This window comes from Scardinius erythrophthalmus, assembly GCF_964197995.2.
Source record: "Scardinius erythrophthalmus genome assembly, chromosome: 24".
In the NCBI taxonomy this organism is placed as follows: domain Eukaryota; kingdom Metazoa; phylum Chordata; class Actinopteri; order Cypriniformes; family Leuciscidae; genus Scardinius; species Scardinius erythrophthalmus.
In genome coordinates, this window is record NC_138244.1 from 6,071,075 (window position 1) to 6,093,071 (window position 21,997).

Here is a 21,997-nt window from a genome sequence, read left to right on the forward strand (position 1 = left end):
AGAACAAAAAAGATGATATTTTAAAGAATGATGGTATCTGACGGTAGCCAGCCGCGTTTTCATTACCCTTCAAATTGCGCAAATTGAAATTGCGAATTGAAAATACGCCCAATGGAAACACGTAATTTTCACAAAAACTCCCATTTATCACAAAAAAGTTTTTACGCTCGCATGAGGAGGTTTTTCAGGCAATTCGCAAAAAGAAATATTTCGCAAAACTGCAATGGAAGCAGTTTTTGCGCATTTACAGGTCACCTGACGTAGATGATGCGGCATGTTTGGACAGAATACGAGACAGAGTTCTTTATTAAATTCATAAAAGACACAATAATTACAGGAATAATGGATTCTAAACCTCAAATAAATGCCACGATCAAGACCTCGAAGCAGAAATGAGGGAGAAACACCCAGAAACACCTCATATGTGCCGCACACAAGTATAATAAGGGTCGTTCCTTACCATTAATGATTGGAAAACACACGTATCTCCTTCGATTAATAATAATGGCTAGTGCAGTGGCTGGGATTAGTACATAACCCTACCAACGTCCGTTTTCATGGTTTTTGGAATGATTTTACTTATCGCGAGAGGAAAAAATGAAGTTTTAGTCGCATAACAGCGGTTTGTGGAAACCAAGTCATTTCGCAATAGTTTTTTGTCGACATTTAGAAAAAAATCGCAAAAGTTTTATGCAAATCTGTAATGGAAACGCAACTCTTGACTTCCATAGTATTTTTCCCCCCTGGTTAACAACATTCTTCAAAATATCTTTAGTTTTTCACAGAAGAAAGAAACTCAGTAAATGATTACAGAAATGTCACTTTTGGGTTTACTATCCCTTTAAGATACTCTTTTGAACACCTAGTTAGCTACACTACAAACTATTAATGAAACATATCTACTACAATGAACATTATATTTTTAAGTATTATTTATTTGGCACATAAACAATGATTAAATTAGGGTAACAGCATTTTATGTAACTAATAAAACACTAATCAAAACATCCTAATTTGCATATTTGAATAAAAAAAAACTGTGATAAGTAACAGTTTGTAACTAAATAACTAAATATTTCACAAGACAAAAAAAAACAAAACAAAAAATAGTATTCGAACTACTAAAATTAACCATTGGAATGAATGAACAGATTCACTAAAATCTTGTATATTCCATTTCAATATTGTATTGTAATATATAAAGTGCCATTTAAAAATAAAAATTAATATACTTTTTATAATTTTCAATATAATTTTTCATTTATTCAATTACATATATATGTAAAACTTGAAAAAAATATTATAACTTTTTATAATTTTATATCTTTATATATATACACACACACTATTAATAGTTAATAGTATATAATATATAAATAATAAATAAAAAAAATTGTAATATTATATGTAATTAGATATATAGATATACTATATATACAATTGTATATATAATCTAATAGTATATACTATATAATACATAAATAAAATAATTTGTAATATTTATATATATATATATATATATATATACAATTAGATAGATAGATATACTGTATATATAATTGTATATATAATCGTTCATATGTAAAACTTTATAAACAATTATTACATATATAGTGCATAAAGTTTTTCATATTTTTTTAGGTCTTAGTTATAAATTGCTCATAATCCTAAACTGAACAACACTGTAGTGTATTGCACTTTTTCAGGCTGAGAGCAGCAATCCTTCAGTTGAACAGAGGAGGCGCTAGCGCACAGCAACTACAGGTGTCTCCATCATAATGAAGTCTTGCATCAGTCTGTATAATATTAATGGTGATCAGGGAGACCCCTGATGTGTTCCTTCATGTTTAAAGAGGCATCGGAGTGTGTGTCAGCTCCGGTCTCAGGAGAGTTACACCACTTCAGTCAGAGGCCTGTAAATTAGCCCTGACCAACAGCATCGATACACTCCCTCTCACTGGCACACCACCAAACGCAGTAAATCATAAACCTAATGCCATACAGCGCCTGTGTGTGAGACTGAGAGAGAGAGACACTCACGTCTGCGTTCTCTAATTCAGTTGCGATCACTCGTCGGCCCTCCAAATGATCAAAACCTAATTCAGCCTCTGACTCACTGCCATTATCCGGCACAGAAACATTCACCGATGATCGCTGGTTAGCCAGAGAGGATTTCCCCCGAGAGGTGTAGGCGAGTATGTGCTGTGTGTTATCTATGATTATCAGTGTGGTAGCTTTAGAGGAATGCTTTTTTAATAAATGAATGTTTATGTGAGTGACAGGCATGATTCTTAATAATAAATCCCTTTGCAGAGCAATTCACTAAATGCACACACAAGAAAACAAACAGGCTGTGCTCGAAATATCTTACTCATACTATTTCTGCAGATGCATACTGGGAATTTTTTATTAATGCAAACCTAAGTAGTTGTTTGCATAAATGTGCAGAATACAATATCCCCACAATGGGGATATATATATATAGAGAGTACATTATTGTTTTCAAAATAATAAAAGGACACTTTTAAAAATACATATGGTTATTTCGACCCTTTTCCCATTAAAATACACAATAAGATTTTCAAAAATAAAAATGTAATTATAAATTACTTAACATTTAAAGTTAATAATAAAAAATAAATTTAAAAATGCTAATCTATAAAGTGCCATTCATAAGTGAAAATTAACATGTAAAAAAAAAAATATATATATATATATATATATATATATATATATAAAGTTCACCAATGTTTCGTGTAAAACTTGACAAAAAATATAACTTTTTAAAATATAATATATATATATCTATTTCTATATAATACATACAGAATGTACGACATTTTATATATATCTGCATAAAATATACTATTTCAATATATTTATATTAAAATTAAATTTCAATATTATATATATATATATATATATATATTATTTATATGTAAAATTTTATAAAAAAAATTACATATATAGTGCAGAATGATTACTTGTATGTAATGAGGTCATGTGATAATGCAGCATCCTGTTTGAAATGTTTATTTTTATATGTTGCACATTGTTTCACATGCAATTTATATTCTGTACTGCATATCGCACAGTAGTTTCCATTCCCAAAACACAGCCGGAGCGGGAAAAGTAAAGCTAATGAGACACCTCGTGAGAGAGAACAAATATAAAAGCATAAAAGACAAGAAAAAAAAGTGTGAACTTGGGAGACGTGTTCAAGGAGAGTGGGGATAAAAGGATCTGACGCTAAAGTCAGAGGATGAAAGAAAAACAAATAGGCATAAAAATGCCAAAAACAGAAACAAATAAGACATGCAGTAAAGATCGCAACAGTTCACATCTCAGTAGGAAGTAAGTCTCAGTATCTCACGCCTCATTGGCTGAGCCCTGGCCCACACAGCCACCAATGGCATTCAAACAGCCAGTTAGCCTCAGGTGAGTCTCATTAGCATGATTAATGAGCTCATTACTTATTAGCGACGTACAGCTGAACATACAGCTTGTTCATTTACTTCATATCAGCCATTCTGAAGCTATCTTCCAAAACCTAGCGAGAGAAACCGGCGCGTTCCCTGTTCCACAAGATACAGGTGGAAATTAACACAGCCTAAACCTCGTTATGACAAAATTATTATGCAGCATTGCATCTTTCGCAGAAGACAATGTGAAGAGCTAGGAATACGTTTAAATGGTGGATGGTGACTATATGTGATCACTTATTATTAATATAAATAATCAAAAACACACTTTTACACGACATTTGTCTGTACTATGTTTATTTATTCTAATTAAAGTATGCTGATAGTTTAGTAGATGGTTTATTCATCTTAACACTGAAAAAGTATCGTCAAAATTGTTCAGTCTAATTAAAATGGGCTATTTTAATTTTACTATTTGTATGTGCAACATTTTTAAGGCTAGTAACTTCGCAATGTAAACATGACGTTCTTGTCGATACTGAAAAGAATTGGTAAAATATTTCAATCTAATATTTTTTTTTACTATTTTACTTGTAATTTGTGAGTGCAATATACAGGCTTATTAGAGTAAACATGACAACATGCTAACAATAAAATCAACTGAAAGTGTTTCTCATGTAGATCTCATATAGCCACATGCTAACATCAAACAGTTGTAATATAAATAGTTAAAAATACACTATTTAATTCATAACTTGTTTGTACTGTGTATAATTTACGTTTTGTGCTGTTAGCTTACTAGCATGCTATCATCAAACTCTTCCAGAATCAGCTGAAAGTTCGGTCATTCTTGCATTTAGCATCGATGCTGAAGCGAATTGATAAAATACTACAATGTAATTAAAAATGGTTTATTTTATTCCTTCGTTCGTTTCGCAGCGTTATCATACGTTAGAGTATCGCAACATGCTAACGCCATGACTGGAAGTGCCATTTCTCCTAGTTCTCATGAGCATTGCCATTTAGCCACATGCTAGCATCGAACTATTGGAATATAATTAGTTTAAAAATGCTATTTTACAAACGTGTCAATGCAGTTCCATGATTCCAGCAGTTCTCGTAAATATAGTGCCGTTTAGCATTGATACGGCAAAGAATTGGGCTATCTAATTGGGCTATTTTTAAGGGTACTACAATGTAAACATGACAACATGCTAATCATTCAATTAGCAGTATGCTAACGCCAAACTTTACTGAAGGTGCGTCCCAAATCGTGTATTTGTGCTCTATTCTACACCATTTTTGTAGTATAAATTCTAAAATGAAAAAGTGCACTTTAAATACCAGGATGATGCACTTATTTAAAACGAAAAAATTAGGTGTGGAACGGTGGACACTTCAAGTGTTGCAGGGGGAGGGGCTATCAGACTCCGATGTTTGAAGACAAAATAAACGTATAAAGTTCATACACTACACGGTTGAGTAGCCTACATAGTGTATAAGTGTATAGTGTGTCATTGGGACACAGCTTGAGTCAATTCCCATGTGTAGTGGTCTTTTGTGTCATTCAACCTGCCATGTGAAGTTGCTGCCTATGAAGTGCACTACAAATAAGTCACTCATGAGATTTGGCTGCCCATGTTGGCAGTCGATAGCATGACGGCTCACTGGCGTTTTGGAACAGGGCTTCAGAGAAACTACTAACTCGCATTACGACTTGAAAGCGAGAGCGGCGCACCGCTGTGTGTGTATCTGCTGCCTCAGAGCCTGTGGCAAATACACGCTATGCTGGGTATTACCCACAATCCCCTGCTCTCTAGCAGGAGCTCTACCGCTTGCTGTGGGTTGGTCAAACATGTAATGCATCTCTCCACACACACACACACACACACACACACACATATTCTGACAGATACCTCTTGTCAGGGGGGGTTTCTTGACTGGGCGGTACTTCCTGTAGGTCTGGAAGATTGGCAAAGTCGTCATGCTCGGCCAATCCGATCGCGAGAGAGAGAACCACCATTTTTCCTTCCCTTCACCAAGAAAATGAGACACAAAACAAAGAGAGAGGAGAAAGAGAGAGCCGTAAAGTGCAGAGAGGAAGAGTCGAGAGCGAGAGGAAACACACAAGAACAAGTTATTAGGCAGCAGATAATATTAGTGTTGAGTTTAGCATATCAGCCCCGTTCCTCAGACCGCTCTGCACATGTTCTGATTCATCAATATGCACTTATTTGCATTTTGCATGTTAACTTTGGTTGATCTCAATGGCAAACCTGCGCTTACCAATACAAGTAGAGTTAAAGTCGGCATGAAACGGTGTTACAAATGCAGGCATTCGAATCGAAAATGTTATGTGTGAAATACAGATTCTCCAGTCATTCCCGTCGCGTTTAGAGCTGATCTTGGTGTAAACGGGCCTGTAAACACTCAAACTCACATTCTCGCGCACACACACATTGATTTACTGTCCTCGTCACTCAACACATTCACCGTCTCCCTCTTTCACTGGTGTTTTCATCCTTCTCTCTTCTCTCTCTCTCCTCAGCCTTAATTGAGGCCCGTTAGAGAGATCTGGACTAATTGTTTCTATTTGAGAGTGCAGTGTGTGTGTGTGTGTGTGTGTGTGTGTGTGTGTGTGTGTGAGGTGTCGGCACTGAGCTGCTGCTTTCTGGGTCACTGCTCACCCTCTATCTCCTCTCCTCTCGTCTTCTCTTCTCTTCTCTTCTCTTTCTTACATTCTTCAATTTTCTCTCTACTTACAAATCCCCCTCATCTCTGAGCCTGGACCTTTCTCTAATATCCTGCTATTAAACTCCTCTTAAACAGCTTTTGAAAGCTTTCGTCTGTCCCTCCTGATCTTAAAGGAACAGTTCACATGAAAATTATTAGGTTCACAAACGCAAATAGTTACAAACCAATATTATATGTGCGATAGTGCAAATTATAATTACATATAAATAATACATTTAACTATCATATATATATATATATATAATATATGAAGAGTTCAGATGCAAAAGCCTCTAAGTGCCATCTGAAAATTTCTTCTACAATGGTCATTTTTATCAAGCTTGTATATTTAAGTTCAGTAATTTCACTTAAATGGCAATGAACATTACCTATTAATTGTCATTTAAGTGAAATTACTGAACTTAAATATACGAGCTTGATTAAAAAAGACCATTGTAGAAGAAATTTTCAGATGGCATCTGAACTCTTTATATATATATATATATAAAATACCTTTTGCAATTTTATTTAATTTATGATGTTTTAGATATATAATTAACATTGAATATTCAAATTTGAATGTTGTGCAATTTAAAATTTCTCCATTTAATTTATTTTCTTATTTATGTTCATACAGACAATATACATATTACAAACGTACAATATATATTTACACACACACACACAAAGATATATACATATATAAAATTCGTCTCAAATCTCAAAATAAGTCTCCATTTTTCATATTATAAATTATGCTTAAATATTTTTAATGTGTTATTTTTTTGATTAATAAAATACTTTAAATTTAAAAAAAATTAAACATCCCAATGGAATTCCATCTTTGAAATATCGCTTTATGTTCCGCAGGAAAACAGCAGCAGCAAGCGGGTTTGGACCGACATGACAGTGAGTGAAGGGTGACAGCATTTTCATTTTCAGGTGAACTACTCCTTTAAATTCCAACCTCGTCAAATGGCATTATTCTCTCTCTTTCTTTCCTTCCTTTCCTTCTTCTCGTATCTAAAGTGGTTTTAATACTCTCTAACCCCCCCTCCACTTCCCCAACTTCCACTCTGTAAATCCATCCATTCCTTCATATTCTCTTGGGCTTCCCTCCATTTTGGCCGACTCCGGCTATTTTTGCCTTTCAGAATTTAATGGCTGCAAAAAATAGCTCCTGGCTGGAGCGACTACACACTCGCGCGCGCGCACAACACATACTCATCCGCACACAACAGACAGGAATCATTATTGTCAAAGTAATAAAAAGAAGCACTTTTCCGGTGAGAGCCGGACGGCGAATGTTCTGGGATGTTAACAGGACTGTCGCTGACCACTGATAACACACCAACAACCCTCAATTACACCCCACCTCCCCCTTCCTCTCGCCTTCCCTTTCTTCTTCTCTTTTTTTGTCTCTATATCAGACCCAAGGCCATGAATGTGTGTCAATGACATCCCCCTTTAACCAGCGGAGATGAAATATTTAGTCTTCCCAGCATAAACGGAGCACGGATGTTTTCTAACTGGCACACTTCCATACTATTTTTGCAGTATGAACATTGTTCACCGTATGTGAATTCTGTATGCATGAAATTACCAGAGTATCTACACCATTTGTAAAATGTGAAGTATGCAAACTTCCTCAATGCATTGCATTTAACTTGACTTTATATTTGAACCCATTAGCTATGTTTCAATCCGCTTATTTCTATGCGAATTTTAGGAAATCTATGGAAAGGATGCTGGATGGAAATACCCTGGTAATCCAGAGTTCTCGCGAGAGCACAAGTTGAATTTGCTCAGCGAGTTACTCTGGTGTCGAGTTATGATGCTCATTAAATATGTCCCTCTATCTGAGCTGCACCAATCACATCGGGTTATCTGATATAGGCGGGCCAGAGGCGAGATGACGACAGCGCTGTGACGTCAAAGTCATTAGTAAACATTGCAAGATGGCTCTGGATGAACACCAGTTGTTTGAAACTGCTTTGGCCGCTACAATGAACGAGTTAGACTTGGCTTTTTCTCTAAAAGAGGAGCAGAATCATTTCTTTGCAAGAAAGGCGTTTTTGCTGTTTTGCCGACCGGATACGGCAAGAGTCTAATCTACCAGTTAGCTCCGCTGGTAGCTAAGCGATAACTTCTTGTGATTGGTCGTAGTGTTATCCAATTGCGTGCAGTGAGATTTTCAAATGCATGCCTGGTGCCGCCCCTCGAGCTGGCCGATTTTCATTAGTCGACGCCAGATTTAGGTCTGGATTTCCAATGGAAATGCAAAGACTCTAAAAATGTGCAGGAAAAACTTGAAGCAATCAACTGAGGCGGATTTTACACATTCACCTAATAAATCCCTCGATGCGCAACAAAAACTCAACAGAAGATGTGATTGGATATCTGGACTAACCAGCGGACCAATCACATCACAGCATCTCAAATGTTGATTTGGTCGTTCTGAAATGCCTGAACCAAAGTCTGCAACCAGAATGATTTGGTTTAATTCTCTCTGAAGCGTCCCACACGATTGCATTTCCAAACACCAGGCACCAGAGAACATGACAGCGTTTATTGCTTTGTATTATTTTGTCATTTATGATGTACGAAAAAAGAGCCACAGTTGCTTCCCCGATTGCAGCAGCTTACATTTTTATTACAGATATTTTGTAGCCTGGAAATCCAGACCTAAATTTGAAAGATTAATGGTCTGGCGTCGACTAATGAAAATCGGCCAGCTCGAGGGGCGGCACCAGGCATGCATTTGAAAATCTCACTGCACGCAATTGGATAACACTACGACCAATCACAACAATAAACCCCATACGCTACCAGCAGAGCTAACTGGTAGATTAGACTCTTACCGTATCCAGTCGGCAAAACAGCAAAAACGCCTTTCTAGCAAAGAAACGATTCGAGCGCCGTCTTCTGTTCCTCTTTTAGAGAAAAAGCCAAGTCTAACTCATTCATTGTAGCGGCCAAAGCCGTTTCAAACAACTGGTGTTCATCCACAGCCATCTTGCAATGTTTACTAATGACTTCGATGTCACAGCGCTGTCGTCTTCTGTTTAGCTCGCCTCTGGCCTGCCTATATCAGATAACCCGATGTGATTGGTGCAGCTAAGATAGAGGGACATATTTAATGAGCATCATTACTCGACACCAGAGTAACTCGCTGAGCAAATTCAACTTGTGCTCTCGCGAGAACTCTGGATTACCAGGGTAGATATTTTGCACAAGATTTACAGGAAGTGAGGATTTTGTTCTCTTGAACACATGAGATGGAAGCGGTGCTTTATTCGCAAATGTTTTATGCGATATTCCAATTTTGCGCATAAGTTAAACTCACAACTTTGGCTACTGACTCTATTTCGTCTCTGTCTCCAGTTCATTATTTGATCAAACTCCCAAAATTTGAGGCATAAAATTAAAAAAAGTGAAATAATCTGGTTTAGTTTATGAGGTGAACACATGCTGAATTAAAAACTTAGGTTAGTGTGATGGGTCGGTGTGAGTTGGTGAGAGAATTTGTGTATGAATGAATTTGTAGGTGTATCTGTAATGTTGTTATTTATTATTTTTGCTTATGATTCGACTTTTGTATTCTGTATTTGCGTTTATAGGACCCTCTTGAAAATGAGATGTTGCATCTCAAGAGGCTATCCTTTAATAAATAAAATAAATTCAAACATGCTGAATTAAACATGCAATGCAATCCTTTCATGTGATGAGAATGTGGCATACTACAGTTTGAAACATTTAACAATGCATACTGTATAGTACTGTATTAACAGTTATCAATACTGGAAATGGAAGGACAAATGTAGTATGTCATCCGTTATTTAATGCATACAGAGTGCATAAACAAAATTATGCATACTAAATTTGCATACTGTGCACAACAAACTGCAGCAATAGTATGGGAGTATGCTATTCTGAACCTCAGACAAAACCTGTTTTCTTTTCATTCTCTGTCCTGGGGTAACAATCCATTTTGAGAGTAATGATTCAGAGGACAGAAAATCAATGCTTCAGGGTTAACGTGAATCTATAGCAAAGACTTTAAACTCAACACCTGCCGGCGTACAAACACTATCAAACGCACAAAAACAGTGGAAACAAACACGTATAACCAAACGGAAAACAGATTTCACAGAATAGTTCACCCAGAAATCATTTACTCACCCACTGAATGTTAATGAGCTGCACGATTAATCGTTAAAAGATTGCGATCTCGATTAGAACATGTTAGGCATGAAAAACAGCTTCACAAACAGCCTTTTCAAACACACAGTGTCTTATTTCTGTGTTAAATCTTCAAATAATCACAGAAGTACTGAGATAAAACATCATATTTCAGATTTAAACACTGATGTCTACGGTAGCGATCAAAATAACTTCGCGTTTCAAATAACGGTTGTTTTGATTACATTTTTACGCCACTAGGTGGCGACAAGTGTGTTAAAAAATGTATGTCATTGAATCATTCATTCTAGAGATTCATTCAAAAACACTGATTCATCCAGTAATCAAGTAAGGGAAGTATTTGAGTCGTCATTGAATCATTCATTCTAGAGATTCATTCAAAAACACTGATTCATCCAGTACTGAAATAAGGGAAGTATTTGAGTCGTCATTGAATCATTAATTCAACCCGATATAAAAAAATAATAATTAAACATTTAAATAAACTGTAGTAATTCATTATTTTGTCAGAACCTCTAGTAAATTATACATGCTAATTTGTTTAGAGGTCTGTTCAGAATCATTGAAGAATCATGATCTCTATTTGAAACAAAAAATCGTGATCCAAATTTATCCAGAATCGTGCAGCTCTAACATTATCACATAAATCATAAAGACTCCAGAGGCAGCCAAGATGAAAAAATAGCAAAAAATTACATAAAAATGGTCTAATAGACTATATCACAAGTTATATTAACTATTCTGGACTACTTTTATAGTAGTTTTTGTCCATAAAGCAGCATAAAAATCATGCAGCTTTGGAACGACATAACAGTAAGATGATGACAGAATTTCAATATATTAATAAGTACCATAATAGTAGAAGTGTATCTGAAAAATGTAAATATCACAGGTTGGACTGCCATGATGGCATGCGTAGAAAAAATATTCTGCGGCCTTTCAGGAGAAATTATTTTTCAAACCTGTCATAATAAGCTGTTGACCTAGCAGCGTGTGAAGACACCTAGCTATTCATCACTAAATCGCTGTTTAAATGTGAAAATTACAGGCCTTTTCTCACACCGACCCCGTTCAGGAAAGCATCTATTATAATTCAATTAAATACGTCACAACAGAGCCAAACGTCACTTACACACAACTGAGGCAGGCTTATAAATTCAACCATGTTACATCACTTGAGAACCATGAAATCCATCAATCACGACGATTTGCTGTGTGTTCACGTGTGGATAATCTTGGGAAATTAGATGATGTTCAGTCACGTTAATTGTTTGTCATTTAAGCTGAGACCTGCCCTCCCTTTCCTTCGCAGGTCACGCAATGTAGCAGCCGGAGAGATTTACAGAGACGGCCGGAGCATCTATTGAAGACCTGTAGCCCTTGTCAAGCTAGCGTAATGTGCTGCGGTTAGCCGAACGCCTGCTGTCCTGTGCACTCAATAACTCAAAGCTATTCTCGGGAATTATGTTTCAGACTTTCCTAATGAATAAACAACCCTGTTTGAAAACAAAAGACTGAACATGAGGGATATTAAAGGGATTGTTCACCCAAAAATGAATATTTTGCCATCATTTACTCACCCTCATTTCGTTTTAAACTCCGTATGACTTCTTTCTTTCTTTCATGAAACACAAAATTGTAAAAATGTTTACATCTTAGTGTTTCTATTCCATAGAACGAAAGCCTAAGGTGAACTATAAAGCTACAAAAACCATAAGTAGTCATGCACAATATTTCGAAAACAATTGTTTGAAAACAAAAGACTGAACATTAGGGATATTAAAGGGATTGTTCACCCAAAAATGAATATTTTGCATCATTTACTCACCCTCATTTCATTTTAAACTCCTTATGACTTCTTTCTTTCTTCCATGAAACACAAAATATATATATTTTTTAAATCATGGTGTTTCTTTTCCATAGAATGAAAGCCTAAAGTGAACTATAAAGCTACAAAAACCAACCTAAAAGTAGTCATGCACAATATTTCAAGTCTTTAGAAGCTTAATGTAAGAAAAAGACTTATTTTACTCCGCTGCACTTCTCAAATGTCATTTACATATGGACATTTTAAAACTTTGGTGTGTCAAGATGCTGTGTAACATATGTGACGCCACACACAATTAGTTTATCCATCATGTTTTGCAACCAAAAGTGCCATGGTTTAGTTTGATACTCAACATTTGAGAACTATGGAATGAAAGATCAGTGAATTCAGTAAATATCAGTAAATTTGACTTATATACAAGCATATATATGACTTTGAAGAAGTTTATGGTGTTTAGAAAGAAGAAAGTCAAACCGTTTGGAAGTGGGGGAAGTTATCCCAATGAGGATAAATAAATAGTGACAGAATTTTCACAATGGGGAAAACTGTCCCTTTAAACACAAAAGAAAGACCATTAAACATTCATGAACACACTCACACACATTTCCGAACACATATGCATGTGCTGACATACATACATAATATTAGTCCTGGTACCATATCTCCAGCGGTCCCCTGAGGTCCTAAAATGTGGCATGTTTAAACCAGCTGAGACCGCATACAAGGCAATGTTCAGCCATATAAAACAGAACGTCACAAAACAGCAGATCAGTGCAGAACGCTGAGGGAGGGGGGTAATATCCTGCAGCGGGGCTGAAATATAGTGTGACAGAATGAACAACTGTCTGACAGGGTCTGGAAACAGACAGGTGAAGAGAGAGAGAGAGACAGAGACGAGAACAGACAAGAAGAGGCACGCAGATCATTTTCAGCTGAACTCTGGGACATTTACACTGTTTAAAGAGACCTATTATTACCACACACTAAAGCAGGTCAAGTATGAATAAAGCATCTCAGAGAAAGGGAAATGACCCGGTGTAGTCAGAGATATTTCTTGAAGAATATAATGCTTTTGTAGCACTTAAAACACGGTTCACCCAAAAATGCATGCCTTCATTTCTTGCATGGAATAATAAATGTATGTTTTTGAGAATGGTGACTGACTGACATTGCTCTTTTCCTAACAATGAAAATGAATGATGGACACATTTGATTTTAAAAGTAGTCCCTTGAACTATACTCTAACTCGCATGATGCCTTTGTACAAGAAACAGACAAAAATTCAAGTACTGATGTTAAGTATTGATATGAAACCTATGAGACTTACACAAAAACGCAAATAAAATGTATGAGTTGTGGTGAAAATTCTTAGCAAAGCTATCATATGGCTTCAAAAGACTGTGAAAAAGAAAACTAGATCCATTTTTATGGTGCTTCTTATGTCGTTTTTTTAGCTTTACAGTCTGTAGTCGCCGTATTTGTTGATTTTATGGAAAAGAGCAGCGTGAACATTCTGCTAAAATTCTCTTTTCCTGATATAGCCTCTTTTTAAGCCTCTTTTTAAGCTCATATTCTGAGCTTCTGAAGCCTCTTTTCATGAAGAGCTTCTAGCTGTCTTTTGTCTTCCAGTTTGCATTTCCACATCAGTGATCTTGTTTTAAAATCTTCCCGGTCTACTGACATTTGTTAAGACATCTGCTTTAAAAATGACAATGCTTGTGATACCCTTCGTTAACTCTACAATAATTAAATCCACTTCACCAGCGAATTACTCGTCGACAGCGATGCCATAGAAATATACAGAGTTCAAAGACAATATTCTAAAGATGGCGGCGCGCTTGTTTCTCTGTCTATCCTGAAGAAAGAAAGTGATACAGGTTTGGAACGACATGAGGGTGAGCGAATGATTTTCATTTTTGGGTGAACCTTACGTAAACAATTTTGTGAAATTAATTAAAGACAAGACTGATGCATGCAAATACAGGACAGAAAGGCAAGCACAGGACAGACCCACACAGGAAGTGACTTACAGGAAGGATTTAACGTCCAGGCCTCGTTTCGTTATCTGACCCATCATGTGATCCACGCTGCCAGGGTTCCCATGAGAGGCACCGCCTGACCTATAGCGGGATGCTCCAGCCGGGCCGCCCCTGGAGTTCCTCGAGCCGGTCCCGGTCCCTCCTCCAGGCCCCGCGCCACCGCCCCCTCCTAAACCCGGCTGGGTGTGCAGCTGACCCAAACTCTGGGAGTTAGGAGGCCTGTTGATCAAATTCGGGGCCGGAGCCTGGATCAAGGGTTGCTGGAGGCTCTGCTGACGCAACAAGGTGCGAGGCCGAGGTATCGCCCCCATCGCTGGGATTTGGTCCAAGGTCTCGGTCGAGGAGAGGGTGTGGTCGGACAAACTGTGCGGGCAGAGCAGGAGGGAGGGCAAGGAGCGAGACGAGGAAGAGAGGGAGCGACAGAGGGAGGGGCGAGGAAGAAGGAGGAGAGAAGGCGGGACAAGAACAAAAGGGCGAGGTTGGGGAGGAGAACCCGAAGAGGATTTGTGAGAAGAAGTCGAAGGAGGATCAGAGGATGCAGAGGGGCATGAAGAAAGAGGAGACGAGAAGTTGAAGGGAATAAGTTCCGAATCCGGGTGAAGGAGAGTCAGGGAGTTGGTTAGGGATTGAAGAGGTGAGAGTGGAGACACGAAAGAGGACGAGAGGTTTAGGGAAGGATGGGGGCAGAAGGGAATGGCCAGAGAGGAAAAGGACAATGTGTCGTCAGATGGAGAAGGGGGTAGAGGAGAGGAAGGAGGAGGAGGAGGAGGAGGAGTGCGAGATGTAGGTGGGGATAGGAGGAGAAGGAGAAAGAAGGAGAGAAGCATCAGACAGAGGCAGTAGCCACTGTAACACAGGTAGCAGAAGAGACCGCAGCCGCCCTGGTCTGTGTGTCCGTTTCCGGCCCGAGCGAGACTTCCTTGAGCGGACGACGAGCGGCGAGAGTGTGTGTGTGTGTGCGTCTGCACGGCCTGCTTGCGTGCCGCTCCTGTGCGCGCCTGACTGGATCGCGGAGTGTGTCGGGTCTGCCCTGAACGGCCATGCGCATGTGTGTGTCGCGGCGTGTGTGGCGTCAGTCGGCTGCCACCGGTTCTTGCGGGAGACTGTTTTTTTGTCTGTTGAGAGCCTCCCATCTCGGTCTACTCCTCGCACATGCCTCTCCTCACCTTTCTTCTCTTAACTTTGCCCATCGTTTCTTGCGACACTCGTTTTAAGTAACACCACGGCCCCCTGAGTTTCTTCAACAGCCAACCAACTACGCTAGATCATCCGTCATTCTTTAGTCCTCTCCTCCCCTCCCTCAGCAATTACATCCCTTTGTTTCTATCATTAGCCCTGTTTCACTTTAATCTAAAAACTGTGTCAAATTCACCTCTGAAACTTTGCAGTGAGTTTCACCTGAGCTGCACTCATGATTCCTGCATTTTCTGGCTATTCACCCTCATTTCAGCTTGTCTAATCCCAGCTGAATTTTCCTAGGGTACAACAGCTTGTCACTGGGGTATTAGCCTTAAAGCAGGGGTGTTCGAAACTTCCCCTGGAGGGCCATTGTCCTGCTAAGTTCAGCTTCAGCCTCAGTTAAACACACATGATCCAACTAATTAAAGCATATTAGGCATACTAGAAACTTTCAGGCAAGTTCAAGATGTGGAGACTTGGCCCTCCAGAAGCAGGTTTGGACACCCCTGCCTTAAAGGGACATCTTTGAATCTTATTTAGCCCTAAAAGGTTCATAGTAATCCCTTAAGAGTACATTTTACTATTCTAAGATACTAATATGCACCTTTTAAGGGTAGATAAGTGACAAGTGTCAAGCTGATGTGCCCCTAAAGATACTGTCTATCAGTGAATATTTGAAAAAGTCATTAAATATAACATTTCAGAGTGATTTGGGACATAAAACAAACTTGCTCCAGTGGAGGAAAACCATCTTAATATTGAAGTCAGCATGAAAGGGCATTCACATTGCATTTTACTTCTGTAATATGACATATTTTCCTGTCAGGTTATGTAATGAGGAGATACTGCCTTCAAATACAAAGTGATTTTAGTTGCAAAAAGAGACGCATTCGAGAATTGTTCATTTCCCAGCAACCACAGGAGACCTTTTAAATGGCTCTGCATCATAATGAAGAGCCAAAGATGCACGTTAGGTGTGAAATTGATGCGCAAACCTGTGACCGTATAAACTGACTAAACGAGCATATTCTTGCACAGATTACAGCTATTATGCTTTAACAGGACACAGAGGAATACAAACTAAAGTACAACTTATTGTAAACAATAATTTGTTTCTTCCAAGATTATGATTTTACGTGCCACCAATTTGAAAGGTAGACTCAAAACGAAAATCAATGGTAGTAGTAGTACCTCTCACTGGTAAAGAGGCTCGTATTGCCATTCATTAAGGTGTCGGATGACCATGATGCAATATCAGAATCAGGGCTTGACAGAGTAGCTAGTGGTTTTCCAAAGTTACACTCAGCATTTTCACTGGCCACAATTTTGACATCGATACTATGGGGGAAAAACTGCCATATAGATATTTTTAATATTATCTCATAATTTCAAAAGTTTAATAGGCTGCTGTCACTTTAAGACTTGACACATGGATCCATTATACTGTTATACATGCGTTTTCTTTCTCAACTGTTTATGTTCACTTAAAACATGACTGTGTTTACACGAATACTCGCCAAGGCCAGCATTTTGACATTATTTTGTGTGTATTTGACTGTTTAAGCGCAATAAGCAGCGAAAACGAACTCTGTTTATACTGAGATGTGGCTTTATGTGCCGCACTTTGGGTGTGATCACAAATCTGCGGGAATGAGTCAAATTATGAACAATGCAACGCTGAAATTCAAGCCCTTTAACAGCAACAATATTCATCCGGAGCAAATTAAGCGAGTGAGTGAGGAGAGGCGGGAGAGAGTCACTCGCTTTTAGAGAGAGAGAGAGAGAGAGAGAGAGAGAGAGAGAGAGAGAGAGAGAGAGAGAGAGAGAGAGAGAGAGAGAGAGAGAGAGAGAGCGCAGCTCGTATCCTGCATCTATTCTGTGGAAAATTATTTTTGACAACACTACATTGCACTTAGTTAATTATTTCAGATGCCCTTTTAAAAGACTACATTTGAAAAACGTATGCATAATATATAAAATTCAATTGGTTGGTGGGTGTTAATGTCAAGCCCTGATCTGAATACACTCCAGGTGTGGTACACATGCTATACTGGGCGGTCACATGGACAAAACTGTTTACAGTGAATGCTTTTGTTTTAAAATGTAGAAAACAACCAGATGGAAATTATAGAAACAGTCAAACCTAAACCTGAACTAGCATGTTCAAATCCAACACTAAGTGAAAGTTTAAAGAATCCTGTCATTTCAAATGGTTCGTCAGATTTCAAAAAGCAAAAGTACTGCCATTATTGAGTCATTTTGACCTGGATGTGAAGAATGAAGGTCAAGTTCTTCATTTAGAGCATCCCATTGGTTCCGCTTCATTTTCAAATCAATCCTAATTTATTATTGCTGTAACCTTTATCACATTCACCGGCATTAAATTACTGCTTTAACTACGACACTAGCCTAAAACAATGACATTATCTTCTTATTCATTATCTAATATTACTGTTTTTCTCCTTCACTCTGCACTGCAGGACCAGGAGCATGTATTAATAATGTAAAGCGAGTCAAATTTGATTTCATGTTGAGCTGGCATAAGGCTGAACTGGTTAAGCTGGTAAAGGGCATCAGGTAGTTGCAGGACAAACACCAGGGAGCAAAACAAGCCGTAGTGGAGAACAAGATGAGGACAAGAAAGAGAGAGACAGGGAAAAGAGGACGTGAGACACAACACAAGAGACAGACACATATAGCGGCCTGAAAATAGAATCCAATTACTGACGGAGAAAAACGGAGGGCGTGTTGAGAGAGAGAGAGAGAACGAGAGAAGAACGAGGACTGGTGGTATGGATGGAGTGAGAGAAGAGAGATGTGAGACGGGGAGAGAATATGTGAGGTGCTGGAGGAGAGGAGGTGTTAGCTAAGGGTGTGAAGAAAACTTAAATTGAGCCGCTGTGTGTGTGTGTGTTTGCGGTGTGAACGTCTACACTCAAGCGGCACAGATTCAGTAGTGTTGTAGCAGCTCTGGGTTTGTTTTGGTGAGGTTGTGTTTTAGAGATATTTTGTGAGGTTTGGTTTCTTATTCATTTCTTCATCTGTTCATTCCCCTGGTGTTTCTTGTTCAGCAAGAAATCAAAATTGTCCAAACTTGTGCAGAACATGTTTCCTGGTCTTACGTCATTGGTGGTGGTAAGTCTCTGAAATATTATTTTAGAGACGCTTTGAACAATCCAGTTAATTCATGATGGATAAAATAACCCATTGGGCATTTTTGCCACAATATCTTTCAAATAATATGCTATATATTATGATGTAAACAGCACAGCTTAGTAAAAATATGTTTTTCAAATATGAAAATATATTTCTTTAATGCTAAAATATATTACAAAATGTACTTCAGGGGCAAGAAATATATTTCTAATCATAAACAAAACTTTAGTATTTAGTATTTAGTTTCACAATATCCCAAAGAATGGCCCTAAAATATATGACGAAATATACTGTAAACAGCACAGATTAATGAAATATGATTTTCAAATATGAAAATATATTTCTTGTAAACTTTTAAATGCCAAAATTGAAAACAAATTGTATTTCAGTGGGCAGGAAAATGTATTTCCAGTCATAAAATATATTTTTAGTAAATGCCACATATAGACAATATAAATATATCAAATACAGTATTTAATAAAATAATATTTTATTCATATAAATAATATTAAAATATATGTAATAATAAATACAGTATATTTATTATATATAATCATTTATTTATATATAATGTGTCTATATATAAATATATATATATACAAAAATAATCTATTATTTTAATAATAATAATATATATATAATATAATAAATATATATAATATAAATAAATATAATCTATAAAATATATTCAAATAATATGATGAAATAACTAAAACTTACATTTATGTAAATATTTTTAAAAATGTATATCAGCAACATATATTTGTATATTTTAAAATGTATTTAAAAACATCTGATCATTTATTTATTTGCTGTATGGGAAGTGCAGCTTCTCTGACTGAATACCATTTTACTCAGAAATACACTGATTATGGAAGTAAAACCGGCTGTGCTGAAATGAATCAGTTTGGGTTCTCTAAACTTTCTCTTACTAATGTAATGAAACTCCCTCCTCTCTCAGGATTCATTTCACACTGCTGACAGCTACACATTACGATTCACTGAAATATTGAGCACATTTATAGGAGGTTTATAGGACGCATTAATATTTTGTGCTACACGGTTACACTAGCTGGCGATTAATACGGAAAACTCGTGTTTAACATCCTCCAGCCGTCGCTCATGTCACCGAAACGGCTTCTATAAAACTTTAACTGTGTGCCGATAGTTTGACAAATCTGGTCCTCAGAAAGTCATCAGACAAATTATGGAAGTCTGTCATGGGAGCGCATCATATTTTCTCATCTGATTGAGATTACAGTCTATTACACAGCTCACTCGTAAAACTAAAGCTTCCAAAAGAAGGTTTTCACATAGAAGAGCCATTTTTGGTGAACATTCTTAAAAGAACCATTTGTTTTCTTAGAGTGAAGAACATTTTAATAATCTAAATACAGAGAACCTTACGTGGAATGGAATGTTCCATGGATGTTAAAGATTCTTCATGGAACCATCGATGCCAGTAAAGAACCTTTATTTTTAATTGTACTTGATTCTGATTCATTCTTGATTCTGGTAAACTAGAACTTTCTGCAGTCAAATATACTAAATGATAAACATTATAATGGCTGTTAACTTCATGTGTCATATTGCAGATTCTTTTTCCTCACAAAATACAATGAAATCAACATGTAATGCTGTTTGGAGTGAAATACACCTTCTGGAACTGATTGGATTGTGAACGGTGAGCATTACCAGAGGGAAAAAGAAATTGACCACTTATGAAAATAATAATAATAGTAATACAGCTGCAGGAATGAAAGTCCTGTCTTTCAGTTAAAAGAGCCAATCACTTTGTTTTAAAGAGATTCTGCGCTTTAGTTTTAGCTAGTTTTTTAAAGCTTTTTTAAAAAATTGAGAAAAAACTGTAATATTGAGACATTTTATTACAATTTATGTAATTCTATGTAAATATAAGTTAAAAAATATAATTTATTCCTGTGATCAAAGCTGAATTTTCAGCATCATTACTCCAGTCTTCAGAGTCACATGATCATTCAGAAATCACTCTAATATGATGATTTGCTACTCATTTATGATTATTATTATCAATGTTGAAAACAGTCGTGCTGCTTCATATTTTTGTGGAAACTGTGAAAAATACTTTCTTTGATGATTAGAATGTTCAAAAGAACGGCGTTTATTTGAAACAGAAATATGAAAGATTATGAAGGCCTTTGTTTTTACTTGAAATAATATGCACAGATGAATCATTCACAATAATACTGCAATAAGAGTAAATTCTGAATCAATGTCAACATTAAACTCAATAAAAATCAATATTTCCAGTGCATTAATGTTAAGTAGCCATATAACAAGCCAGATCACGTACAGTCTGTAATATCGCAAAATAACCCTCTTCATGCTCATACAAGACCCTTCTGCTTTGCAGTTATATTCATTATCCCTCACATTTCATATTCGCCGGCTGAATCAGGTGCATGATATCAGCAATTACGCCGTCTTTTGAGTCATTGCGGGTGTTGTGTTTTATAATGGACCGAAATGAGTGATCGTCGCTTCTGAGAGCGTCTAAGTGTGTGTGAGTCAGTCGTACGGATTCTGCTATTATTAGACAGCAGGGCGGCCTGAAATCTCAGCAAAGTGCAGACCCACACAAAAGGCATTTTTAACTTTCTTAAACATCTCACACACACACACACACTTGTCTCCAGTGGGCTCGACTCACTTGCCGTTCTTGAAGTCTCCTGACTGCAGGCGGCTTTGCACCGTCTGCCACCTGCCGGCTTTAATGCCCCCCGTCATCATGTTCCTCACACTGTCACTGCGGGACGGCCCCCCTCCGTCCCCAAATACACCCCCCACGGACCCTCTCTGGCCCCCGGGCACCGCCCCACTGAGGGGTCCGCCAGAGAGAGAGAAAAAGGAGGAAAAGGACAAACATTGGGAGAGAAGAAACGGTTACAGGATTGGATAAGTAACAATGATTTATCCCGTGAGAGTGTAACATGCGTTGACCTCACAGCGAGCTACAAGACACAACACAAGTCACCCTGGGCTTTTAAAGATGCAGTGCCGAGTGCAGATCCTCCTATAGGGGGCGCAGCAGAGCCTTACGAAGGGGTTTACATTACAACAACCCAACCACATCTGCTCTCCCGGTGACATGCGTCGCATTAATGACACCCGTAAATGATGCAGACTTCATAAAGACAAAGGGTTACTTTTGTCATCGGTGTTTCATAATGGTGGACCTGGTGAAAGTCATCATGCAGTTATCAGGAGATTTAAGGAACACTGCCGCACTCAAACACTCACAATACAACATCAACACAACTACAACATCAAAAACAGCAGGATAAGAGCGAAGAGCTTTCAGTGACAAAGCTGACCGCCGCAGACTGAAACAAAACCAGGTGAGGAATCGGATTTCAGAGAGAAACATTATATATATATATAGGCATATATTCTCTATA

The 21,997-nt window shown here is 37.6% G+C and overlaps 1 protein-coding gene across 1 annotated transcript in view; it reads right to left on the reverse strand.

Annotated features, from left to right (window-relative positions):
- The window catches only part of syt7a (synaptotagmin VIIa), a gene marked incomplete at both ends in the record, with an annotated part of 134,923 nt that overhangs the window by 22,214 nt on the left and 90,712 nt on the right, over positions 1-21,997 (reverse strand). Inside the window, 2 exons of the mRNA XM_081355628.1 lie at positions 5,339-5,455; positions 14,217-14,588. Coding sequence (XP_081211754.1) covers positions 5,339-5,455; positions 14,217-14,588 — 489 coding nt within the window. The remainder of the gene's footprint in view (positions 1-5,338; positions 5,456-14,216; positions 14,589-21,997) is intronic.